Source organism: Lissotriton vulgaris, chromosome 9, assembly GCF_964263255.1.
Source record: "Lissotriton vulgaris chromosome 9, aLisVul1.2, whole genome shotgun sequence".
In the NCBI taxonomy this organism is placed as follows: domain Eukaryota; kingdom Metazoa; phylum Chordata; class Amphibia; order Caudata; family Salamandridae; genus Lissotriton; species Lissotriton vulgaris.
The window spans coordinates 192,610,750-192,637,757 of record NC_141697.1 but is presented as its reverse complement, the minus strand read 5'-3'; the positions used below and the strand labels follow the sequence as shown (position 1 = coordinate 192,637,757).

The window sequence follows — 27,008 nt, the reverse complement described above, 5'->3', positions numbered from 1 at the left end:
ACAGCATCAAATACAACTCCACCACACTGCTCATAAGGACCGACCACTCCGTCATCCACTTCGAAATCAACACACCTCACGTCAACACCCCTACTAGGTTCAGCTTTCCAATCCGCAGCTGGGGCAAAATCACGGGCGCAGAATGGCTCAGCACGGATCAACCTAGCCCACAGACATCCTCGACAAGGACATCAACATCTTCAACAACTGTATCAAGAACTGCTTGGACTCCCTAGCACCCTTCAAAACCAACAAGCATAGTATATTATACAAGCAGGCCAGCTGGTACACAGAAGACCTCCAGGACAACAAACACTGTAAACAGCTAGAATGGAAATGAAGAGTCAGCCATGACATCACAGACAAGACTACCTGCAAGGATGAACTGAGACGCTATCACCAGCAAGGAATATGCTACTTACCAGTATGCATCTGTTCTTGGCATAGAGGGCTGCAGAGTGGTACATTATGAATAGATCGCCATCTGGTGTTGGGCTCGGATGATTGCACTTTGTTTTTCTCTTGGAGAGTCTTTTGTATCTTGGTGACTCCTCCCTTAGTTGGTAGTGCGCATGGGCATCGGCTCCATCCTTAGATTGTTTTGCCATAGTAGGGTTAGATGGAGTAGTGTAGTAGAATACAGATAAGAATGCCCATGTAAGTGTATCTAAATAAGAATAATGTTGGCACAGACACAGGTTTCCGAGGAGGCTGGGAGGGCATGTACCACTCTGCAGCACTCTATGCCAAGAACAGATGCATACTGGTAAGTAGCATATTCCGTTCGAGGCATATGGGCTGCAGATGGTACATTATGAATAGACTATACAGCAGTTCTCTCCCTAGCGGTGGTCGCCAGTGTCTGTTGCAACTGTCTGAAATAAAGTTTTTAATACTGCCTGTCCCACTCTAGCTTGTTGTGTTGTGTGCACATCTACACAATAGTGTTTTGTGAAGGTGTGTGGTGTAACCCAGGTAGCTGCTTTGCATATGTCATCTAGTGGGATGTTTCCCAAAAATGCCATAGATGCCCCTAGTTTACGTGTAGAGTGAGCTCTAGGAGGAACAGTTAATGTTCTCTTTGCTTTTAAGTAGCATATTTGAATGCATTTTACAATCCATCTGGCAATGCCCGCCTTAGAGATGGGATTGCCTTTGTGTGTTGGAGAAAACGCAACAAATAGCTGTTTTGTCTTTCTGAAAGTTTGTGTTCTTTCTATATAGTACAATATGGCCCTTCTAACATCTAATGTATGTAGGGCTCTTTCTGCTACTGTCTGTGGTTTTGGAAAGAAAACCGGTAATTCCACTGACTGATTGATGTGGAATGCTGAAATTACTTTTGGTAAGAATTTTGGGTTTGTTCTAAGAACCACCTTATTTTGGTGTAACTGCATAAATGGTTCTTGAATTGTAAAAGCCTGCAGTTCACTTACTCTTCTAAGTGACGTGATAGCTATGAGGAAGGCCACCTTCCATGTGAGGAATTGTATTTCACACCTATGCATAGGTTCAAAGGGTGGCCCCATTAGTCTGGTAAGTACTATGTTGAGATTCCAGACTGGGGAAGGTGGTCTTCTTGGTGGAATGACTCTTTTGAGTCCTTCCATGAAAGCTTTAATTGCTGGTACTTTAAACAGGGAAAGATGTTGCCTGTTTTGTAGGTACGCCGCTATAGCTGCGAGATGAACTCTTATAGAGGTATATGCTAAGTTACATTGCTGTAAGTGTAGTAAATAGCAAATGATTTGTTTAGTGGATGCGTCCAGAGGGTTGATTTGCTTACTGTTACAGTGTATAGCAAAGCTTTTCCATTTTGCTGCATAGCATGCTCTGGTGGTAGGACGTCTTGCTTGTTTAATGATTTCCATACATTCTGGTGGTAGATCTAAATATCCAAACTCTACGACCTCAGGAGCCAGATCGCTAGGTTCAGTTGTTTGGGATCTGGGTGCATTATTTCTCCATGGTTCTGTGTAAGATGCATGGGTAATAATCTTAGCTTTTGATGTGGTACTTGTGAGAGTTGTAGCAGTGTGGTGAACCACGGCTGTCTTGCCCACGTGGGTGCCACTAGTATCATTGTCATTGAGTGTTGCTGCAGCTTCCGAACCAGTAACGGAATTAGTGGTAGAGGAGGGAACGCGTAAGCAAATTTGTTGGACCAATTTATCCATAGTGCGTTGCCCTGGGACCGTTGGTGTGGGTACCTGGATGCAAAGTTTTTGCATTTTGCGTTCTGATGATTGGCAAACAGATCTATCTCTGGTTGCCCCCATTTTTGTAAGAATGGCTGCAGTATTTGGTCGTGCAGCTCCCATTCGTGTACTTGCTCTGACTGTCTGCTTAGGATGTCTGCTATCTGATTTTGAACTCCTGGTAGGTGTTCTGCTAACAGATAGATCTTTTGAGGAATGGCCCATCTCCAAATGTCCTGTGCTAGTTTGGATAGTTGGAGAGAGTGTGTCCCCCCCTGTTTTTGAATATAATACATTGCAGTCATGTTGTCTGTTCTGATCAGGACTGCTTTGCCTGTTATTTGCATTTGGAAAGCTTTTAGTGCTAGAAACACTGCTAATAGTTCCAGGTAGTTGATGTGCAGTTTCTTTTGCTGCACACTCCACTTCCCCTGCACTGTGTATTTGTCTATATGCGCTCCCCATCCTGAGAGCGATGCGTCCGCTGTTATTATTACTTGTGGAATTGGCTCTAGGAACGACCGTCCCTTGGAAATGTTTTCTGTGTTCCACCACTTCAGAGAGCGGTACGTCCGGTCGTTTACCAACACCAGATCTGTAATCTGACCTTGAGCCTGATTCCACTGTGTCGCTAGACACTCCTGTAGTGGACGCATTTGAAGTCTGGCATGTGGTATTAGCAGTATGCATGAGGACATCATGCCTAATAGTTGCATAAACACTCGTGCTGGTAGTGAGTGTTGTGGTTGAAATCTTTGTATTAACCCGACCATTGTTTGTATCCTGACTGGGTTGGGGTATGCTATTGCTCTTTCTGTGTCTACTGTAGCCCCCAGGTATTGCTGAATCTGGTTTGGTTGCAGGTGCGATTTTTTGTAGTTCACCGTAAACCCTAGGTGGTGCAGCAATAGAATTGTCTTCTGTGTGTTGTGAAGACATTCTTCTTTTGACTTGGCCTTTATTAGCCAATCGTCCAAGTATGGGAAGACATGTATGCACGGATGCCTTAATATTTGTTTCCAGATGGTTTACTAGGGATGTACACTGTGACCTGAGTGCCCTACTAGCTTGCAATCCATTCACTACTGCCTATTATTCCGTTATCAACTGTGTGTTTACTCACCCTCTGAGGTGCTATAATCTTACTCGAATCGTCATTGCACGGCTTCAATATTATTGCTTCTAGATTGTTATTAGTGTGCATACTCTTGTGCAAGTACTACCCTACTTTGCAACTCACTCCCTACCGTATATTACACTGTTTTCAAAAGTTTGTTTTCCTACCTACTGTTTCTGTAAAGCGCTCTGATATCTGCAAAGATCTTGTTCGCGCTATATAAAACTCTAAAAATAAATAAATAAATAAATATTTGTTGTCTTCTTAGGTGTGCTGCCACCACAGCTAGACATTTTGTGAAAACTCTTGGTGCTGTTGTGACACCGAACGGAAGGACTTTGAACTGATAGTGTTGTCCTTCTAACACAAATCTTAGGTATTTTCTGTGGGCTTTGTGAATTGGGATATGAAAGTAAGCGTCTTTTAGATCCAATGTAGAAAGAAAGTCCCCTTTCTTCAGTAAAGGGAGTACTTGTTGGAGCGTGACCATGTGGAAATGCTCCGAATTTATGTAAGCATTGAGAGGTCTGAGGTCTAATATTGGTCTTAGGGACCCGTCCTTTTTGGGGATCAGGAAGTATAGAGAGTATACTCCTGTTCCTTGTTGATCTTTTGGGACCTTCTCTATTGCATGCTTTTGTAGAAGTGCTAGAACTTCTTCTCTTAACAATGTCAGATGATCCTGACTCATTGGACGCTTTGGGGGGTATGTTTGGTGGGGTAGCTGTGAGTTCTAGGCAATAACCATGTTGGATAATTTGTCTCACCCACTTGTCTGATGTGATGTCTTCCCAGACAGGTAGGAACTGTGATAGACGTCCCCCGACCGGTGTTATGTGGTATGGGGGAAGTTCTATGAAGTCACTGTTTTGGTGTTGAGGCGTTGCGGTTGTTATTATTTCCGCGGCCTCTACCCTTGTTGTTGTTACCTCTGTAACTGCCTCTTGAATTACCTCTGGGTGATGTTGGTGTGAAAGAGGTGGATTGCTGATTTGTTCCTGTATTCTTTGAGCCCCCTCTATAGGTGGATCTACGAAAGGAACCTCTGTGTGTTGGCTGTTGCAATGCTCCCATTGACTTAGCCGTTTCTGTATCTTTCTTCATTTTTTTTTAGGTCTCGTCTGTGCTTGAACCAAACAGTGTCTTTTGATCAAATGGTTTGTTCAGTAGGGCCGTTTGTACTTCTTGTTTGAATCCTGAGATTCTAAGCCATGCATGTCTTCTTAGCATGACACTGGTGTTAATAGATCTTGCTGCAGTGTCTGCTGCGTCTAGTGCGCATTTAATGGAGGTATTAGTTATTATTTTACCTTCCTGTATTAATTGATCTGCCTTTTTCTGATGTTCTTTGGGGAGATGTGTGATAAGTTTCTCTAACTCATCATAATGTGCCCTGTCATAACGTGCGAGTAGTGCTTGTGTATTGGCTATACGCCAGCTATTAGCTGCCTGTGATGCTACTCTTTTGCCTGATGCATCTATTAACTTTGACTCTTTATCTGGTGGAGGCGCCTCTCCTGTAGATAATGAGTTTGCTCTTTTACGAGCGTTTGAGACCACCAGCGAGTCTAGAGGTACATGCCCTTTAATAAATATTGGGTCCTTTGGAGCCGCTTTATATTTTTTATCAATTCTTGGGTTTAACACCCTGGCTCTCATTGGGTTTTCGAATATTTCCTCTGTGTGACTAAGAAGACCCTTCAACATAGGAAGAGTACCTGATGTTCTCTGTGCATTAGGTAGAGTCTCTAACAAGAAATCCTCTATTTGAGGTTCTGTATGCATATCTAGTTTGTGATATTTTGCTGCCCTATTAATGAGCTGCACAAAACCTGTGTTATCATCAGGTGGTGAAGGCTTTGAGGGATATAGCTCTGGGTCGTTGTCCTCATCTGACCCTACATCATAGTTTTCCCATGGGTCCTCCTCATCTGGGATAGTTTCGTCATCCCCTTGAGGTTCTCCCTCCCCTAGATCACTGTCTACATCTGACTGAGGTGTAGCTGGTCTTGGTGTGGAAGGTGTAGGAATATTTGTCCTATTGTGAGGAATAGGAGAAGAGGGTGTGACTTTAGGTCGAGGAGAAGCAGGAGGAGTTATATTTGTCCCCATTGTTCTCTTTTTTGAAGGAAGAGGTTTATCTTCTGACTGTTCACTCTTTCTCTTCTTCGTGACCACTTTCCCAGTTTGCGGATCAATAAACAAGATCTTTTGTTTGGGATCTGTCTGTTGCTCCTGAATCGGTACCGAAGGTCCTGGTTCCGAGAGGTGCTTTTGTTTTCGATCGTCAGATCTTGTTGTTTTCGACACCGAATGTCTGCTCGATTCCGACTTTCTGGGTATCGAGTGTATCTTGGACGATAAATCATATTTATGCTTCGACATGGAATGTTTCGATACCGAGCTTTCCTTTGTATGTAGCCTCGGTGTCGAAGTCGATGTCGCCCTTTTCTCGGATCCGACATGGTGGGGGTCCGAGTGTTTCGGTTTCAGTTTCGGTTTCGTTGCCGGGCCCGAGGGCGGGGCGTCGGAAACTTTTTTCTGCGGTTTGACCGGGCCCGAGGGCGGGGTCGTTACCGCACGGGGTCGGTTTTTCGGTAAGGGGACGTCGTCACTCACGGTTTGTTGCTCGATGAGTTCTTCAACCTCCGACTGGTCCCCTTCCGACCCCGACTGGTCCTCTTCTTCCTCGATTTGCTCGTCTCCGAACAGCTCCGGGATCGCCTCCGCCTGCATTCTGGAAACCTCGTGTCTTCGAGCTCGACGATTTCTAATCGTTAGCTTGGAGGAGAATGCTGCACAGGCTTCGCAGTCCCTGGATTCGTGTTCAGGCGATAGACAGAGGTTGCACACCTCGTGTAGGTCCTTGTGTGGGAACTTAGCACCACACGTTGGACATTTTTTGAATGGAGTCCTTTCCATGGACTCCGGGCTTGACTGCGTCGAGAAAGGCCTCCTGTTCTTCGACGTAGATCCAAGTTTTTCTCTTCGATTTTGAATTTGCAACGCGTCGGAATGGAAATGAAACGCGTTCGATAACAATACCGTCGAATTGGAAAGGGAATACGCGCCGATAAATCACTTTCTTCTGAAGTTGATCTGGAGCGTCTCGATCCTCATCCGAACCCGATGGCGGAAAAAAACAATCTAAGGATGGAGCCGATGCCCATGCGCACTACCAACTAAGGGAGGAGTCACCAAGATACAAAAGACTCTCCAAGAGAAAAACAAAGTGCAATCATCCGAGCCCAACACCAGATGGCGATCTATTCATAATGTACCATCTGCAGCCCATATGCCTCGAACATAAGAGACACCAAGAAAATAGCACTAGTGGACCGCATCGAAGGACGCTCATATTGCTGCAAGGAGATCTCCACAATCGTTAAGGATTTCATCTTGCCTCAGTCACTGTTACCAACATTACTGCCTCCCAGCAACTCTGTGACAACCTATCCAACTTCTTCCACAGCAAAATTGCTAATATCTCCAGCAACTTCGCACACCAACCCAAACCCTGAGAACTCGTTGCTAACCTACCCATCACCAACTGTAACGGCTACATGACTGAATGGACAACCCTCACCAGAAACGAGACAGCGCTAATCCTGCGGATCATCCACTCCAGGGCCCCAACAGACCCATGCCCCCACCACATCTACTCCCTGGGAACATCACCAATCAGCACCACCCAGACTCACAACAGCAACACCTCTATCACATCTGCCACTTTCCCGAATGAATGGAAACTTGCAGAAATCCTCGCCCTCCTCAAGAAGCCCACTGCTGACGCACATGAACTAAGCCGTTACCGCCCCATTTCCCTGCTCCACTATCCAGCCATAGTAATTGAGAAGGCCATCAACAAGCAACTTACAACCCACCTCTAACTTCCCCATCTTCTAGACAACACTTAATCATGAATGAGAGAGAACTACAGCACCGAAACAGCACTCGTCGTGGCCACAATTGACATTTGAATCATCCTAAACTGAGGAGAAACAGCTGCCCTCATCCTGCTCGATCTCTCTGCGACCTTCAACATTGTCTCCCATAACTTTCTCATCAGAAGACTCCAAGGATCCGCTCTCTAATGGATTTGTTCCTTACTTATGGGAGGAAAACAAAGGGTCAGGCTACCACCCTTCACATCAGAGACCAAGGAATTGATATGCAGAGTCGCACATGGATCGTCCTTCAGCCCAACCCCTTTTGACGTATACATGACACCACTCGTCAACAGTGGGACCGTCACTCAGGAACTCATCACCAGCATGCAGGACTACGGCAACACTCTCTATGCTGGAATCTTCAAACAACTTCTACACAGACTCCAAACCTTCCAGAACAACACTGCAAGACTCATACTCAACCTTCCACGCCGCAACCACATCACATTGCACCTAAGGAAGCTTCACTCGCTCCCCGTTCACAAGTGCAGCCAACCCAAACTTCTCATTCACACATACAAAGCCATACACAGCACAAGACCGGAATACTTGAACAGACGCATACACTTTTACCAAACCCACCAGACACCTTTGCTCTGCTTCAATCTCACTCAATCCTTGCATCCACAAAAACAAAACAGGAGGTCGCTCATTCTTCTACATCTCACCAAAGACATGGAACCACCTCTCTGAATGCATCAGAGCCCCCCCCTCACTTCTTGAGTTATACAAGAAGCTGAAGACCTGGCTCTTCGTATAAGCACCTAAGAAACCACAAACCCCCGCAGGCACCTGTATACCCTCTCAGGTGATTAGTGACCTTTACAAATCAATATAACATAATGAGCAGTGTGTGTACTCATTTTTACTAATGCTATTCGGTAGAAGGGCAGTCGGCACCAGACAAAAGCCTGCAAACGGGCCTGGCAGCTAGACAGAAAAGAAGGCGAGAGGCTTTGAGTGTTCAGCATCAATTCCAAAATTACAGGCAGCTGGACGAGACTTGAAAGATCAGGAAAGCATACCAGACCAACTGGAACTGTTACCCAAGTTTAAACTTAAGAGGCACCATCTCTCTAACATCTATTTCATCTCCAGCCATCACTGAGGTCACAGGAACTTAGCAAAACAAACACTGGCAAAGCTAATCGGTTTGACTCTTTGTTAGGGGAAGTGTTTAGTAGTAGAGGGGCACTTTGTGTGTGCTGCCTCCAGCTGTGCCGGACCCCATTTGGAGGAAAGGTACCACCACTGTGGTTATTGAGCTCATCTGCTAACGGTTTTCTGGAGTATGTCCTACTATGATTCTGCAAACATGGCCAAGTAGAGCCGTTTTGACACTTGATTTTTAGGGTAGCAAGGGCGAGATGTCACAGGCTGTGAGGAACTCAGGAATATCAGTCAACAAACAAATACAATAATATAATATCCAGCCTAGTGCTGGTCTTTCACATCAAAGGAACTTTAATGATAGAGCAAAATTAAATACTAAACAATTCAATTGAGATTATCAATACAGGGTTCTAATGATTTGATTTTCAAGCTTTGGAAATTCACACTGGACAACAGTGATCACAGAGCAGGCGGGTTGGGGGAGAATTCTGGCAATACAGAATGCAAGTGTGAAAAGTACAGGAATGGTGTACGTCCAACCAAATGCTAAAACAGGTGGACAGAACCCATTTTGTATTCCATACAAAACATTTTCACTCCATCTTATCAGAGACACACAGGTTACTTTTTGTTACTATATACTCAAGAACAGATTGGTTCTTTGTACTCACCACAAACACAAGCTTCCCCACATTCGTCCAAGGGAAATCATAGAGCAATTGCTTTTCATCATCTGTAATCTGTGAAGTACAATAAACCACAGTTAGCAAGATTCAATCATCATGCACCATTTCTCACACTTCATCCTGATATGCATTTGAAACCCATTGAATGTCAACTATTTAAAGAACAGATTATTGAAGAAGTCCAGTGTTAACACAATCATATATATGGATAATTCCTTGTCAGGAAGCATTTCTAGGTGGGAACATTCTGATTCACCATTATGCAAAGCATTGTCTGTTAAGCCTATGCTTTGCCTACAAAACTGCTAAAGATCCTATTGAGGACGATCAATAAGTGGTGTACTTATTCAATTCAATCGTCAATAGTACTGTTATAAGGAAGATATTATTTCATATTTACTCTGTACATCTTATAGGTTCAACCCTAAACGTGTAGGTATTTTTACCTCATTACTTTACCTGCACTTGTATTGACTTTTTGTTAATTTTGGAAAAGTTTTGAAAAACAAATGGGAAACACCAAAGTGGGGCTATCAGAGCACCAAACGATATTTTAATGTGAGCCAGAAGTCTTGCAAATCAGAATGGGGAAATGAGTTTTGAGATGTCTTCGAACGGAGACTACTCCTCCTTTGGAGAAAAGTGATAGGGATAATTGATTCCATAAACTAGCTTAATACAAGCAGTAACTGAGTATTGATCTGAGGCTACATGACTGCTAGGAAACCAGTGCAGAATCTTAAAAGAAAGACTTATGCTATGCAGGACTGCTAGTGTATCAATGCGAGTATTTATGAACTGGTGGTGTGATGTTTTCAGTTAATTGCTCTGGGGTTTACAGACTCCAATGTAGAGAGATTTGCAAACATAGGCTTGGGCTTCTGTTATGGTATTGACAATTACAGTTCTGTGATATTTCTCTGGAAGAGGTTGGCTGTCTTTTAGAAACCAGAGGTCGTGGTAAATGTTATTCAACCCTGAGTAGTTTGATCGCCCCTCACAATTAGGAGTCACTAATAATTACATCTGCAGATCGCACCAACTTAGAGGGGTTGAACAGATTTGAGTAATTTGGGGGAACTTTGGTGTATTTACAAAATTGGAGTTGAATGCCTTACTTGACTAAGTACAGCTCTCCAAGTCTTAGACTGAAAACACTGAGACAGAGCAAATCTGGCACTGTAAAGTAGGCTTCCACTTCTACCAGGTCATGAAATGGCCTTCACGCAATATAAATGAATATGAAGATTTAACCACCGATGGATCGCTTTCTTTCACAGTCTTTCAAATAAGACCAAGTAGTATTAAGGCATAGTCTCAGAGCATTTCTGTGGCTCTTGAGCTTAATATAGACCAAAAGTACTGTTCCCATCTCCTGATGCTTTCAGGGTACTTCAGCATACGAGTGATGTCACTGTGCACAAATTCCTTTTTCGCTTCTGTATCCGTTAAAAAAAATTGTAATTACAAAATTGTAAAATTGTAAAAAAAGATGAGAGACTTTATCTACCCAACATCTATATTATAGCCTTATAGCCCACCGTAGAGGGCTATACCGGCTATTAAAGGCCCTCTCCAGCGTTAAAGGCTGAAGGCGAGGGCCTTTAACAAGGGAGAGGGACTTTAATAGCAGGTATAGCCCAGCTACGAAGGGCTATAAGGCTATTAGAACATTCTGCCACTAGAGGGAAGAATGTTCTATAAAAAAAGAACAAAGCCTTATGGGAGCGTGAGGGGATTGGAATCCCCTCAGGCTCCCTGAAGCCTTTGTTCACAGCCAGAGCTGTGAACAAAGAAACATTGGAATGTTGGAGCTCCAGGCTTCTACCAGCCATTATAAGCCCGGAGCACTCCATTGTTTTCAACGGAGCTCCCAACATTCCAATGTTCTAATATGGAATCAAACATCTCACTTATATTGCCAACTTATACAAACCAGCTCTAGAGTACACAGGTTAACACAACAGCACAGCAAAACAACACACTTCTTAACCTCTTGCGTGCTGCCGCAAGGCACAGTTTGGTTTCCATTGTTGTCTAATGATAACTAAAGATAGTAGCATATTAATAATAGTTCACCTTATGATTGGTATACTCTATGCATCCAAGCTTTACTGCCCTTTAACAACTAAAGTCTGAAAGAGGCAATAACACGGGAATAGTGGTTCAAATGTCTGTTTTGCCCAGTAATCCTAATACGCCATGTTCCAAAGTATTTCAATCCCTCACACATCATCAATGAAAAAAGAAAAGAGACATGCCCACGGGATAGTGGTGGGTAATGGGCACTCATAAATAACACATGCGATTGACAGGATCTGTTGTAGGGTAGTATATTGTTTTCTCTCAGGATGCACTGGATATGGAATCACATTGTTGAAGTGAATTGCATTTGGTTATTTCTACCTGTATTTTCCAAAGCACTAGTGTGTCTGCTAAAGAGCACCCATTGTTGAAGTGAATTGCATTTGGTTATTTCTACCTGTATTTTCCAAAGCACTAGTGTGTCTGCTAAAGAGCACCTTCGAGTATTCTGCTTCTGGAAGACAGGACAATGGCCTGCCTTTCACATGTATGAGAAAAGTAAATGTCCAGATGGGACCTACTGAGTTACAGGGCGGGGATTTGTTTCTGTTCAGAAGGGGCTTTGGTTAAGATTCTTCTTGATTTGGAGTTGTGCCTTTCTATTCTCCGTGATGGGGTTGGGGTATCCCGGAGTACAGAACCGTGCACCCTAATACACCTTCCTTCGTATGTAGCACTTTTCAAAGCAATGTTTAGCTAACCCTGGTGAGACAGGAAGTTAGGTTTCTGGATGCAATGGACTTTTGCAGAATAAGGGCCTGGGCAGCATGCATAATGTTTTGATTGGGATCATTTATGTCACTTGAAGACAGGGGTGGATCTTAGCAGCAGGATTATGTTATCATGTTTTGCCAGATGTGACATAGTTTGGCTACCAGTTTCTTAAAAGTCACAGCAGCTGCAGAATATTTTCTGGGAAAGGCAGTGTAAATTATATTATAGTAGCGCAACCATCACCAGACCAGCAATCAGAGCCTGAACTGAAGGGGGTTGAAGGTTTCTTTCAGTCCCTCTGTTGGAAATGTGTTCCCTTAAAAAAGTGTAATGTTTCCAAGCAGAAAAAGAAAGGTAAGAGTCAAAGAAAATATCCAATTCCTGGGCCAAAATGATCATCTGAGATAGTAAAAAAAAAAGGGATGGAAATACTTCAGCCAATAAAATTCCTCTGGGTAGCATTCAGTTCCAAGAGTTTTTAGCCTATCCGTGCAATTACAAAAGGGGAACAAAAATAAGTTAATTGATCATGAACTCCCTCCAAATGAGCACCCTAGCCCAAAAAGCTAGGCCTTGATTCCTATGACTGGGAACACAAGCTCAAGAGCCACAGAAATGTACTGAGACATTAGGGGAAGTCCACCTCTACTAGGCCTCACTCATGAGGTGCTGCTTGATTCCATGGGGTAGAACAAGCACAGGAAAAACATTTGAGAACGCCTCTCTCCCTTAGGGAGGCTAAGTGAGACAGTCACAACGTTTTACTAACTATTGTGGAAGCTATGGCCTGCCAACAAGATCTTTTATGGTGAAACAATCTTCCTACTATCCTCAGCAATGACAGAAATCCTTACACCTTCAAACACACTTGCATTGAATCAACTGGGACCCTACCATTATTGCCAAGTGCGCGTATAGGGATATAACATTTTATAATTGTCTTTCAATACATAGATTAGGTTTTCGTTGATTGCACATATTTTATATAATGGCGACGGAAGCGAAAAAGCTTAAATTAGAGGTAAGAAGAGGGAGAAGTGTTACTGTCAGAGGAAAAACTGCATCTCCTGCAAGGTGACCATGTATTGTTTATGGCATACATTTTGTGTAAATGAGGGTGTTCCTAGCTCAGTATTGAAGCCGCAGCCAGTTCTTAAAGAGGCGGGTGGGGCAACGTTCATCAATGTTTGTTTCCTTAAAGGCCAGCACCAGAATAAATTCGCTGCGCTGCAGAGGTTTGAGACAGTGAATAACTGCACTAGTTTCCTTTTAATCTGAAGCGATGCACACAGCGGTGTGAAATGCCTTATGATTAATGAAGTAGGGCCAGCTTCTTGGCTTGTTGACAGAGCCACCCGCTGCAGAAGACACGTTTAATGCAGCAGGGCAGTCGCGAACTCCTCATTCAGCGCGAGTACACCACATCGCGTGCGATTCCATGCGGGGAAGAGGCTCGCTTTGTATGGGCTTTCTCCTGTACACGACTGACATTATTTTTCAGTCTGGCTTCATGTACTTTTTCACTTAGTATTTAAATATAAACAAACAAACATGCCTGCTCACCTTTGGTTACATTTCTCTGTGTTGGTAAAACATACCTGAAAAATCTGTATTCCTCGCAGTGTCAGGCCCAACATTAACGAAGCCTCAATTTCCCTTTTATCCTAAAAAAACATGTTAACATAATAAAAGTTTATGAAAAGCATTCTTCAGTACACTTTTCTTCAAAAAAGAGACATGTTAGTGCTGTACATAAGTCAGTTATTGCTTCGCCACACTCATAAAAGCGATGCTGTACAGCAAAGGTCCTTACGGGTTCATGTACCACAGTAATACCATGTGGCCAATTAGACAAATTCCAAACCCAAACTTAACAAGAGCGTCGCTCTTTGGAGATGTTTAAACCAAAGACAGATGGCAACACGAAAATAAGGACCGCAAGAGTAAGCTTATGGCAAACAGGCAAGAGCATTTTAAATTGATTCCTTTATGCAATCACGTGCTAAAACATAGGGCGCGTTTTGTCATTTATTTTACAAAAATATATATCTCTCTGAGACAGTAGATAATAACTGTGAATGAATAAATGGACAAAAAAATCAATAATTTGTAAAAGATTCAGCAGCAGCTCCGTTTATTTCCGAGTGGTAAAAACTAAAATGAACAGAAAATCAGTAATTAAAGTGATGGTGTGAAAAGCTATGACGCAGATTTACAAAAGTGTAAACTTGCACATATGATTTTTGCAAACTTCCTCTAACCTTGAGGTCATACAAATGCAATAGGCTATGCTCCTAAACCCAAAGAAAATCCCCCGCCCTTATTCTGGGAACATGCATGTTTCCGCCCCGAGCGGTAAACATTTTACGGTGGAAATTCTGCCATAATCACAGAAATGGCACTGTTTAGTGGCGTTTACAAGCACAGAATTCCACTAACTGTTAATCAGTTTTCTGGCAGCAACTCACATTTTTGGTGTACTTTGATGATCAAACTGGTTTGTGAATTGGACAACACGTGCATTTGAAAATAGCGCTCTTCGTTTAGACAAAAGGAATACAGTCAAGTTTGTGGGCAAAGAGGTACGATACAAACCTCCTTATGTAACTTGTGTAAAGTTGAGGCATACTCGCAAAATCTCACAAGATCAGAAGGAGGGAGGGAGGAAGGGAAGGAGGCAAAGGAAGCAAGGAAGTAAACTTCTTCATTAACATCTGTACTATTACTCATTTAAGTTTTTCCCACCCGTCACGAATAAGAAACGGGCCATGCTGTGGCCAGTGCCAGCAAATGTTTCAAAAAACCTACGTATAGCGAGGGCGCTTCCGTCAAACACGTGTTGGCTCGTCCCCTACTTGTGTCCCTGCATGGTGCTCCGCTCAATTCCTAACCACAAATCCAAAGGCAAGTCACATCATCTAGGCCTGAGGACCGGGGAAGGGGGACGCTGTTACTGCAAAGAGGGAACTTACCTTGGTACCTTAGTTAAAAGCAAGTTTTAATACAGTCCTCATTTTAGGGGCAACGCCACATGGCTCATCAAGTCACAAATTGTTCCAATAAAAAAATAGGCACAAACTGCGTCCTCTGAGGTCCTTACCTAAAACTGAATGAAATATTTGGAAAGTGGGAGGAAGCGGCCATGATGGATATCCGCCCGGCCCAGGGCGCGCACCATTTTATGAAGTTCTAATGAAAAACATGGAGTCCAATGTATTCCAGCACTCACCAGTGTAGATGCACAAGTAAGGACACAGACAGACATGTCTCAGACACCATGAAGTCCCAGAACTCCAGTTATGAGGAACTGAAGGAGTGTTTTACAGGAAGAGCCAGGAGGGAGCCCCCTAAGGGGGATACATGTAAAAAACAGGCCTGTGGCCCTCACGAGAGAGCATAATGCAATAAACGCACATACCCTGGGTAGAGAGGGCAGTAACCGCTCTCACAAAAGGGGTGCCTTTTGGGGCGTTTCCAGATATAAGAGGACAACAAAGATGTCATCAGAAAGTAGACTAAAGGGGGAGCCTTCAGGGAGGTTGTAGGACTCTCACGCTCACTGGAGAAAGCGCACAGGGCCATCCAGACAACATACAAGGGCCGAGCCTAACACCTTCACAAAGCCTTACAGGGCACTTTCGTCACAATGCTACTACTTGTGTAATGTATAACGTAGCCAAACATACGATCCGTGGGATTTAAAAATTATTCACAGGTAACAAATTATCTGAAATAATCCTGCACAATGCAGACTATGAATTAAAGCGTGGAAGAAAATGATTTTGCCAAATTGTTGTCCCATTCTGCAGTACAGAAAAGCAGGTAATTACGTGACCAGAAAAAAGAGTTAGAAGTTAATCCTGCTCCACTGTATTTCCCAGTGGAAAACTTTGTGGAAAACATGGAGAGGTTTGGAGCATAACATTGTGGTTCCTGTCGAAAACCAAAATAAAGGGGAATGAAGCGTAATTATATTTTCTACGTAATTAAAGAATTTCAAACTTCATGGTTGCACAGTGGCCTATGCCTGACACAGGCGCATCCTCGTGGCTGAGAGGAGACCCTACATGTGCCTGCCCGGTTCATCTCCCCAGGCCCTTGCCTGCAAGAGAAGCATCTTTCTGCCTGCAGCGCCCAGGCCTGTGCACTTGAAGCTCACAGGGCTTTCTGCGTCTTTGTTCTCCCTCCAAGAGAAAGCGCTGTTTATTATGATTAAAATGTATCCATAAAGGGCAGAGTATGCATTCCGCTCTGTGCAATGGTTTAGGAGACACACTATGTTCACAAAGGGTTGTCTCTGAAGTGCTGCCAACTCCTTTGTGGCTGTGAGGATGGAGGGGGCGGAGCTTAGCTCAGCTGCAGCCTCTTCCAGACTGAAGATGGTGTTGTACCACAAAGGCACTGGCTCATCACTATTCAACTCCTCATTCTGGAGTGTTTTCACTGTCTTGCCAGTTTTACCAGAGGTGGAAATGTGCACAACTTGTAGTCTTACAGATACACAGCATCATCCAAAAGCTCCTCTCGCTCATGAGACTGACGCGCAGTCACTGGGCTCTGCTCCAGCGCCGCAGGTCTCAGCTTTCTATGTATAGCTGTTTCCAGCCAGACATTAAAGGGCTCATTAAGGTTTCCACAGGAATCCCTTTTCAGACACAGTTTTTTCAGAACCAGGACTCCAAATGCAGCGGATATGACCTCACCTGCAGGTCCCTCCCTGCCCCGTTTAGCAAGGTAAAACCTGGCAGAGATTGTGCAGAGAAAAAAAGCAATATTCAGAAATTTTTATTTAGTAGAATTGGGAAAAAACAGGCATTATTACGATATTCTTGGTTTGAAGGTTCCATCGTATGAAATACTGATTTACTGGACAGAAAGACTGGAGAAGTTGAAGTTGGGGGAATTTATAGAGCGCACGTATACCAAAAAGGTTTCATGGTGCTAGAGAGAACGCACAATGAGCCCTTAAGGGGAGTTTTTAATGTGCAAATGAGGGGCAGGCCTGAGTAATGCGGCAGTTGGGTGTACCTTAACGGCACTGAGATTTTCAATTGAAATCATCCTACTGCTAATTTATCGGTATTCAAAAGACTTAGGTCCTGGCTCACAGTCACAATGGTTTTAAGTTTACGACTTTTTGCAATTCACAGTGGAATTTTACCAGTAGTATTTTTAAGACTGCCTATCTTCGCAGTCGTAAAGATACTACTCGTAAAATTTCTTTGTGAATTGCAAAAAATTGTTAACTTACATAAAAGTGTATGTTTACCTTTGTGTTCCAAGCCCATGGAGTCCCACTCTGCAACTCTGGGCAATAGCTTGCTTAATCTCCACATCGGCCCCCACAACGCTAAGGATGCCTGGCCTCCACCTTGGGGGTGCCCAGGAGTGGACGTCTCACAGGGAAAGCCAGGATGGGTTCCACAGCGGTATTCGTACAAGCGCCTTGAGACCCTTGCGGGTGAGTAGTGCGCTATACAAGTATCAATTTACAATTTATTGTGTACTGTGGCAATCCTTACAGTGGGATTTAGATCGACCTATTGACTGTTTGGCTTTCTTGTCTGTCGCTTTGTTTCTTATTCAATGACGTTCCTTCCTCGACATGTGTTTGCCATTCCCTGGAGCATAGCTATTTTACAATGTTCCTAATTGGTTGAGTTGTATCCTTCCACTGCTTACATTCGGGGGACTTCTTTTAGCAATCCACAGCAGTGCATGTGTGCTTGCTCTTTCCTTCTATGCGGCTTCCTCTCTCACATCCCCCACGCACCATGTGTGCTGCTCCCCGTACAAACCCCATCTCCTCAGTTGTTACCCTGCATCCTCTCGCTTCTTCATTGCTCACAAGTCCATCCCTGCTCCTTTTTTTTAAATTTTATTTTCTTTTTTCGAAGGTGCGGAAGCTGTGAAATTTGCTACCAGTCCGCTGCTTTCTCTATAATGTGCTTTCAAGCACTTATCTTTTTTATCTACCGTTCCAAGATGGGCCTGCCATTATGCAACGTTAAAATAAAAGTTAAAACACAAAAACTGCCAAAGACAATAGGTCTCACTTTGCCAATGATATCAGGCCACCGCTCCTAGCTTTGCCAATGACTGACGCTTCTTTAACGTGAGGTCATTAGGCAAACCAATAACAGTGACCGCCCATGCAAAACGTATAGGAAACTATGCTTCCTATACGTTCAAGATGGCTGCCACTTTGCATCACACAGCATGATTTTGCAAAGCGACACCTATCTGGAAACTATAGAAAATATTGTTTTCTATGAATTCTGTACTTTCAAGATTGCTTCTTGCAAGTTTAGAAAGCAAAGTTTTCTTTACGTTATAGACAGTCGCTGTGTGGCATCGTCATGTTGTGTATTACAATGTTGCGGCCATCTTGAATGTATACAACACAAAGGGGCCAATTCTCAAAAGCATTTATGAGTATGAGTAGTAGTACTGTAGGAATACTCTTACACGCACACTTACATGCCTTTGTGAATTGGCCCCAAAACAAACAGCTCCTTATTATAAGAGTACCAAAAGAGCACAGTGCTATCTGTTTGTCCCGCAGGTGTACCACTTTACGTACTCTAAAAGGCCCAATGTTTTTCATAATGTTAGCATAGCTGGTTGCTGCTATTGGCTGTGCTAGTGCCACTGAATTTTAAAAGCATCCTGCATACGCAAGCAAACTGTGACCGTAAGCATGCAGTGGGAAAGGGCAGTGGAACAAGATTGAAGAAAATGGAAAAAGGGTCAACTGAGGATCTGGAAGGGGAGTGAACATTGTAAACAAAGGTAAGGGTGACAAGGAGAGGCATGGGGTAAATGAGGAACGGGACAGGTGGAGCAAATAAAGGCCGCTAATGAGTGGCGGCATTGAACAGGTAGGAGTGAGATAGTAAAAACAAAAAAATAGAAGAGGAAAGAGGAAGAGAGCAAGGAAACAAGAACAGTCCCACGAGTGCTAAAAAAAAAGTAAATGTAGTTTCTTGAGTGTACGCAATAGAATGGTTATACGTCAACCAAACAAACAAATCTCTGTTTCCGGGAAGAACAAGCACAAGAACAGGAAGGAAAGCCATTGAATAAGAAGCAAACAAATGCAATTGACAAGAAAGACATAAAGATATACAGTGGGATGACACACAGCCCAATGTAATTATTGTTATTGTCTGCAATTAAAAAAGACAGCTAAATGATGACTACAGGCAAGACCTAACAAGCATTTACAATGCAATGGTTTCGCCTTTGGAAAAGTTAGAGCTATTGGCATTGTAAATAACAAAATTTGTATTTATGTGTTGGTTTTGAAAACAGATAAATAAATGGCATTGTCATTTACATTGCCATTAGCCTCGGCAGTCACTCAGCAGTCCCTAACACTCCATAGCACTCCCTAGTCACTCTGCACTCCCTAGTCACTCTGCACTCCCTAGTCACTCTGCACTCCCTAGTCACTCTGCAGTCACTCTGCACTCCCTAGTCACTCTGCAGTCACTCTGCACTCCCTAGTCACTCTGCAGTCACTCTGCACTCCCTAGCACTCTGCAGTCACTCTGCACTCCCTAGCACTCCCTAGCATTCTGCAGTCACTCTGCATTCCCTAGAACTCTGCAGTCACTCTGCACTCCCTAGCACACCCTAGCACTCTGCACTCCCTAGTCACTCTGCACTCCCTAGCTCTCCCTAGCACTCCCTAGTCACTCTGCACTCCCTAGCACTGCTTAGTCACTCTCACTTCCTAGCACTCATTATTTGCATATTGTGTGCTTCAATATAAAAGATGGTTCCCACTCCTGGCAAAATGTTGTACCGGGCATATTGATTGGAATTCTTAGCGTATTGATGGTTCCCACCTTTGGTATTGGTGGCCATGGCATACAGGTGGAAATGCTTTGCATAATGTGAGAATCAATTTCATGATGGCAACGGCTGGCAAATGCCACCTCTGACATATTGATGTCAATTTTTGAAATATTGGTTTCCACCACTGAATGATATTGCTCAACCTAGTATAGTGGTGGCCAAGGTATAACCGTGGCAATTACTTGCTTCTTGTTGTTGGCACACATGGCATCAGGATTCCCACCCTTGGTCTAATGTTGATCCAAGCATGATGATTCTTGGCATATTGTAGACCTCCATGGCATGAGATAGTGATACATGGCATTCATGTGTGGCAGTGATGGCTGTGAGTATGTGATGAAAATGACAAATTGAAGTTTGATTGTCAAATGTGTATTTACGAAAAATGAAAAGATATTTGTGACAAAACAGGTTTCATTTTATTTTATTTTTTCTTAATAAGCTTTTGTCATTTTGTTTGCTCTTTTCAAAAAGAAAATGTGTATTTGATAGCAACATATGGCTATTTTCAAAAATTGATCAGCTGATGTTTGGGGATAACATGTCTGTTAGCCAGCTAGTTGAGTAAGAATCAGTAACACTCTGTATTGCTTGGGCCAGGGAGACACCCAATTTGGATCCCGCACCCTCCAACTCAGCTGAGTCACTGACAATACTGAATATCTCTAATTTGGATTCATCACACAGGTTGTGTTTATTCAATCATTATTCTCGAAAATCAGCTCTTAGCAAACAATACAATATCTGTACAAGATTTAAACCAAAAAAAATAATATTGCATCTTAAATCCTATACCAAACACAACACTGCAGTATTTACACCTAAAGCGCCTCTACAGGAACAGAAAGTCACTAGCTCCCTCTCATTGCTGTATGCCCAAGTCTGTTTACAGCATTCTAGCCCAGCTGTGTGCAGCGCCCACGTGCACAGCTGTATCGTGTCATGGGATGCACTCCTGTCTCAGGTCCATAGGCCTTTTCTACCACAGCTGCACCTCTCCTCCCACACAGGGCCCGCCTTTTAAAACAACACACTGGTTGCATGCATCACTTTGTGGATGTTTGCACTGCCTGCACAACTGCATGGATTGGTTCCTGCACCTCTACTTCCTCGCAGGGCCTCAATTTAAAACGAAACACTGTTTGCATCACTTTATGGCGGCTTGCATTACCTGCACAACTGCATGCAGTGATTCCTGCATCTCTCCTGCCTCGAAGGACTGCCTTCTGAAAACAATGCCTTGGTTGCATCACTTTGTGGCGGCTTGCACTGCCTGCACAACTGCATGGATTAGTTCCTGCAGAATACCCCCCTTACTTTTCTTTCATGCGCACGTGCATCCCGCCCTCCACCCAGACGGTGCTGTTTGTATGTAGGGTGGAGACGTGTCCTGCAGAGAGGACACTGAGGCAGGAAGTGTTCCTGTAGGGAAAGAAGTCCTGGGGGAGGCATGCTGGGGAGGGGAGGCATGCTGGGGAGGGGAGGCATGCATGCTGGGGACGGGAGGCCTGCATGCTGGGGACGGGAGGCATGCATGCTGGGGACGGGAGGCATGCATGCTGGGGACGGGAGGCATGCATGCTGGGGACGGGAGGCATGCATGCTGGGGACGGGAGCATGCTGGGGAGAGGGGCATGCTGGGGAGAGGGGCATGCTGGGGAGAGGGGGCATGCTGGGGAGAGGGGGCATGCTGGGGAGAGGGGGCATGCTGGGGAGAGGGGGCATGCTGGGGAGGGGGGGCGTACAGGGGAGAAGGGGAAATACAGCGTCTGAATGTGTGCATGGATAGGGGGGGGAAGTGTGTCCTGAGGGAGAGGAGGCAGAGGGAGTGTAAGAGACAAGGGGCGACACAGTGTCTGGGTGCCTGCATGGATAGCGAGGTGTGCCCCGAGGGGGTGTAAGGGAGGGGGTGTCACACCACCTGAATGTTTACATTCATGGGAAGCAGTACCTGGAGGGAGAGGGGAAAGAAGGGGTGATGTGCTGTCTGAATGCGTGCGTGATGTGGGGGGTGGGGTACCCGGAGGGGCTGGGGAGATGAAAGGAGGAGGGCGAGGGCAGAGCTGCGGACAATGTGTGTGCGTCGACAGTGTGCCCCCCAAAAGAATGTGCACCTAGCACATAGGCGTGTTGTGCGAGTACTGGGGGGAGGGGGGTGGGGTAGGACTGCGCAGGAAGTTCTCCACCGGCATAGTACTTGGGGTCAGAGGGGGGCTTTATTAGGATGTAGTAAGGGGCTGTGACGACAGAATGTGAAGGATGCACGTGCACTAACACTAACGGCACTGTGCTACCTGCGCAGACACGAAGATCGGGGGGGGGGGAGGGGGAGACGGGACGTAGTCAACGAAAGGGCTGCACTGGCGGCGAATGGAAGGTGCACAGGACTGCGTAAAGTTTTGCCGGGCCAGGCTCCGCAGACAGAGGACAGACAGTGTGCGGGGGGGGGGGGGGTCTGCTGTGGGTGTGCTCAGGAGGGTGCTGCTGAGTCTGTGCAGACCGTGCATTGAAGTGCTGTGTCTGTCTCTGCAGACAGGGCTCGGGAGGGTGCAGTGTCTGTGCACGGGAGGGGGCAGTCTGTCTACAAGACGTGTACTGGGGTGCTGTGTCTCTGCAGACCTGAAAGGCTTTAGTTCTGAAATGGTGAGACTCTGGGAGTCCCATGTCGAGTCTCTGTGAAGTTACATCAAAGGAAGTTAAGGGAAATACGGTTGCAGAGTTCAGATTCAAATTTTTTCATCCTGAGGGTGAGGGGAAATATTGGGAGCCCGATAAGGACCCATTTCAGCGCCTTCTTTATGGAACTGTCCGAGCTGCGCGAGACCCGGCCCACTTAAAGCCCTGATTGTACCCTCTGAGGATTTAAAATCTTCAAATCAGAAAGGGACATTTGCTCACTGCATTCTGGAAGTACCTCGCTTAGATTATGTCTTAAAATGAATAGCTCAGTCTCTCACGAGTTTGATAGAAGCAGACAAAGTACGTAAATGATATGGCATAGAGATCCACCCCACAAGGGCAGCCAGCAGTGATCAACTGAAAGTAGTGGAAACAGGAAATGGGAAATATCTCTCGATCGTAAATGATAGACACAGATGCAAATCTGCGAAGTAGGAATACGCAAAATCGGAGCATCTGAATGTTGAACGTTGTACCAAATACGTAATGGTTGCACCATAGCAATTGTGAGTGCACAATTGATATGAGGTACCTACTCTCACTTCTATTTTACAGACAACCTTAGACCTCATTTTGAAACAATCTGGGAAATCACAGTCAATAAAAGAAATACTCTTCAGCTAACTACTATAACAAGCAATGGAGAGTGAAAGGGGAGGGGGCGGAACGGACACACGGGGAGGGGGCGGAACGGACACACGGGGAGGAACGGACAGCGGGGGGGGGGGTCGGGGGGGAGAACGGGGCACAGGACAGCGAGGGGGGGCGGGAACAGCACACGGTCAGCGGGAGGGGGGCGGGAAGGCAAGGAAAAGGAAAAACAAGCACTCACCCACCTGGACTTCCTCCAACGTCGGTCGGCCGCAGAATGAGAGCATCATGGCGCCGAAAAAAACAAAAACAACTCCGCCCACCGCCGCATGACTACACAGAGGGAACGCACAGCCGGGAGGGGGCGGGAACGGGCACAGGACAGCCGGGAAAGGGGGGGGGACATTGCGTGTGACGTTCCACCATTTCCATCTCTGGAGAGTTCTTATCGGCTGGCAGGTGTGCGTCATCTTGAACGTGTCCTTTTGTAAACATATCCCTGCAGTGTTATAAGGCAGCAGAATGCTTCGACTCGTAGTACTTTCTTCTCCGCACACACTGAGGGCAGGATGGTACTCTGACCTTGCAGGGACCATGGAAGACCGTTTTACATTCCGTACACATTACCTCGACCTAAAAAAGGAAGGGTGCGAGATAAAAAAAATGGCGGCAGCACCTACGAGGACACGGGGGGGGCGGGAGAGGAACGGATGGCGGGAGGGGGCGGGAGAGGACACAGGGGGCGTGAGGCACGAAAATTGGCACAAGTGCGGCGTGGGCAGCCGCGGATTAAAAAAAAAAAAAAAAAAATGCCGCCAGCACCTACGAGGACACGGGGGGGGGGGCGGGAGAGGAACGGACGGCGGGAGGGGGCGGGAGAGGACACAGGGGGCGTGAGGGGGGCGGGAGAGAACACGAACGGCGGGAGGGAGGCGGGAAACGTGCCGGGGAAAAACACTCACGATGCCCAGGACAGCAGCAAGCACGGCCCGGCCGGACCAGACTCGGGGGCGTTCCCGGCGTCGCGTGACGTCGGCAAAAGCCAAAGAATCTCGGGAACGCCCCCGTGTCTGGTCCGGCATTGATGGACAGGCCCCTCGTCCAATGGCTAGGCTCCATTTATGGAGCTAGCCAATGGGACGGGGGGGCGTGTTCCATAGTGCTTACTATACTCAATAGATTTCTCTGGAGGAGGAGCCTAACGGCTCCGTCCCCCAGCGAAACCTAAAAAACGGCTGCTGCAGCATCTTGATACATATGTGCACGTGCATGGTGATGTCTGCGCACATGTATGTTGTCCTTAGAGTTCTGTTTACTTCTGGTTGTTTCCAATCCTCGCTGCTCCCCTATGCTCTGGGAAGCTAACAGAAGGCATGCAAGGGGAAGCATGGGACAATAGGAGAGCCTTGCTGTGCCTTCTGTGCTCAAAGACCGTGCACAGGCATGCCCGCTACCCTAGCAAGTTGGTGAACCAATGCTCATGCAGCTCCCCGGACAGGATTTACCAGACCCGCATGAACTTTGCGCTCATCCAGGTTGATCACTGTTTTGTTCTGACTCTCCTTTTATATACCTGCCTGGCTGGTTGCTGCCCCTCTTGGTTCACCAGTGGTCGAGCAGCAGGAGGAACATTCATCTCTCTCTCTCTCCTTTCATCTTTGGTATTTCTTTTCTGCGACTGGTCATTTTTTTTGTGGCTAACCCACTCTGTTGTTTTCAACTGATCACAACTTCAGAGATTACAATGGAGAAGGCAGTGACCTATGTTTGAGGATCCAGCTTCCCTGTGTTTTAAGGAGGGGAGACAATTATCATGGAACCACATTAGATATTAAGGAATATCTTGGAGTCCAAGCAGCTCGCCCAAGAATGATTCCCAGGACACTCATGTGAACCACTCAACTTGGGAGCAGCTGGTTAAAATTGCAGGAGCTCAGCAGAACATTACAAATGGAGACCCATCAGGACTGTAAACACAGAAAACAATGAAGAACCTTTAGTGTAGCCACGTGCTCCAACACTGACTATCTTATTTGTAAAAATGAACCTTTGTTTGTCGCCTCCTACAAAAGACTACAAAGCGTAATACAAACATAGTCTTTGTTAAGCGAAATCAATACCGCGCCTCTTCGTCCAACACAGAGACCTGCAGGTGGTGATGTTTGTTTCTCTCTGCTGGAATGCAGCCACTTGTCACGAGACAGAAAGAAAAGAAAGTATTTTGAAATGATTTCTTGGTATGTGTGTGGGGGTGTTGGCTGTAGGCGAGATTCATTGCATAATTCTGGTATGTGGGCTTAGAGAACATTTGCGATATGATACATTTTCTTTCACAGAGGAATGACCATATTATGGAAAATGTCAAATACACTGTGACCAGTCATACAATCAAAATCCATGTACTTCTGTTTAATTATAGTTTCACAATAAACATAGAAAACAAATATTCAAATCGGGCAAAAATGTTTCTATCACTCCACTAGTTATCTGAGTTCAGAAACAAACAACTCTGTTGAGCAGACAGACAGATACAAAACTGCACAAAGCTGCAAAGTCTGCATGGATCCCCATGGAAATCTCCATCATGTCTGAATTAGCAGAGCAGCTGTCTCCCTCGACCTATTACTATCAGTTCTTCAAAGAATGATAGTAATAATAATAATTCCTATTTGTAAAGTGCGCACATATCACTCTTTATGGGTTTCAAGGCGCTGCGTGTCGGGGAGATTAAGGGCCATATGTATCAAGCAAATTCGCATTTACAAAGGCCGAAATTCGCAGAATTTCGGCCTTTGCGAATGCGAATTTGCTAAATGGTATGTATGAAGCAAAATGTGGTGCAAAACAAGGAATCGCAAAATTTTCGATTCCTTATTTTGCAATTGCATTTAAGGAATCGCAAATTTTGCGATTCCTTAAATGCAATGTATGAAGCAAAAAAAAATTGCCAAAATGTCGCAAATTACCACCAACTTCTAGTTGGTGTTAAGTTGCGAATTCCTTTAAAAATGCACATTTTTGCATTTTTCAAAGTGCCATGTTAAGCAGGGCATGTATGTGCGCCACATGTGCACCCATGCACCCATGAAATTATTCTCAATTTGCGATTAGCAAATTGCGAATCGCAAATTGAGAATAACTTCCTATTCATTCCTATGGGCCTCCTGGCCCATAGAAATGAATGGGAAAGTATTCCTTAATTGCGATTCGCAATTTGCAAATCGCAATTAAGGCATTTTAAGAAATCGAAAAAAATGCGATTTTGTACATACATACCTATTTGCGATTCTCAAATAGCGATTTCTTAAAAATCGCTATTTGGGAATCGCAAATCAGGTTGATGATACATATGGCCCTAAGTGCTCTATTGCCCAGAGTCACATGATGCTGAGCTGAGCTGAGCTGCCACCAACGCTGGGGATCGAACCATGAACCCCGCGCTCCGGAGTCAGCCACCATGCTGCTGTGCCACACCTGTCCTATGATATGAGAGGGCTTATGCCCCGCCCAGAGGAGTAATAATTCTCCTCATCTCCTGGTGGTGGCTATTTGGTGTATCCAGAGTACTCACAACTTGTTCGATCTGTTGGCTGAACAAAGGTCATTCAGTAATGCAGAGGGAGACAGCAGGAGCTCTACAGTTGTGGTCAACTTCATCCTGCTCAGTTTCCTGCCATCACTCTAGAATTACACCATGGTAAATTAACGTTATTTGGTACCAGAATATCGCTGCCAGGCTACAGTGTAAATAAATATGGTCTACAAAATATTTAGTTGATAATAAAAACACTATACTTCATGTGACAATAGTTTTTTAAATAATATTTAGGACACAATATTTATGTTAAACTATAGTAAGGCATAACGTATTTTAGAATACAATCAATTAACGAGCTCGGGTAGCCAGCACTGTTTCTTTGTGCATCTCCAATATTAGGCATCTTTCTATAAGATTAGCGTTTAAAGCTTCAATGGAGGTCAACAGACTCATGAAAATGTGTCGCTGTTTTTT

General features: G+C 44.9%; 1 protein-coding gene across 2 annotated transcripts in view; it reads right to left on the bottom strand.

Moving 5' to 3' along the window:
* The window catches only part of FRMD6 (FERM domain containing 6), a 190,919-nt gene that overhangs the window by 49,018 nt on the left and 114,893 nt on the right, over window positions 1-27,008 (bottom strand). For both annotated transcript variants that reach the window (XM_086937322.1, XM_086937323.1), the window contains exons 8-9: window positions 13,462-13,527; window positions 9,050-9,118 (exon numbers count right to left, since the gene is read on the bottom strand). In XM_086937322.1, the coding sequence (XP_086793448.1) occupies window positions 9,050-9,118; window positions 13,462-13,527 (135 nt within the window). The remainder of the gene's footprint in view (window positions 1-9,049; window positions 9,119-13,461; window positions 13,528-27,008) is intronic.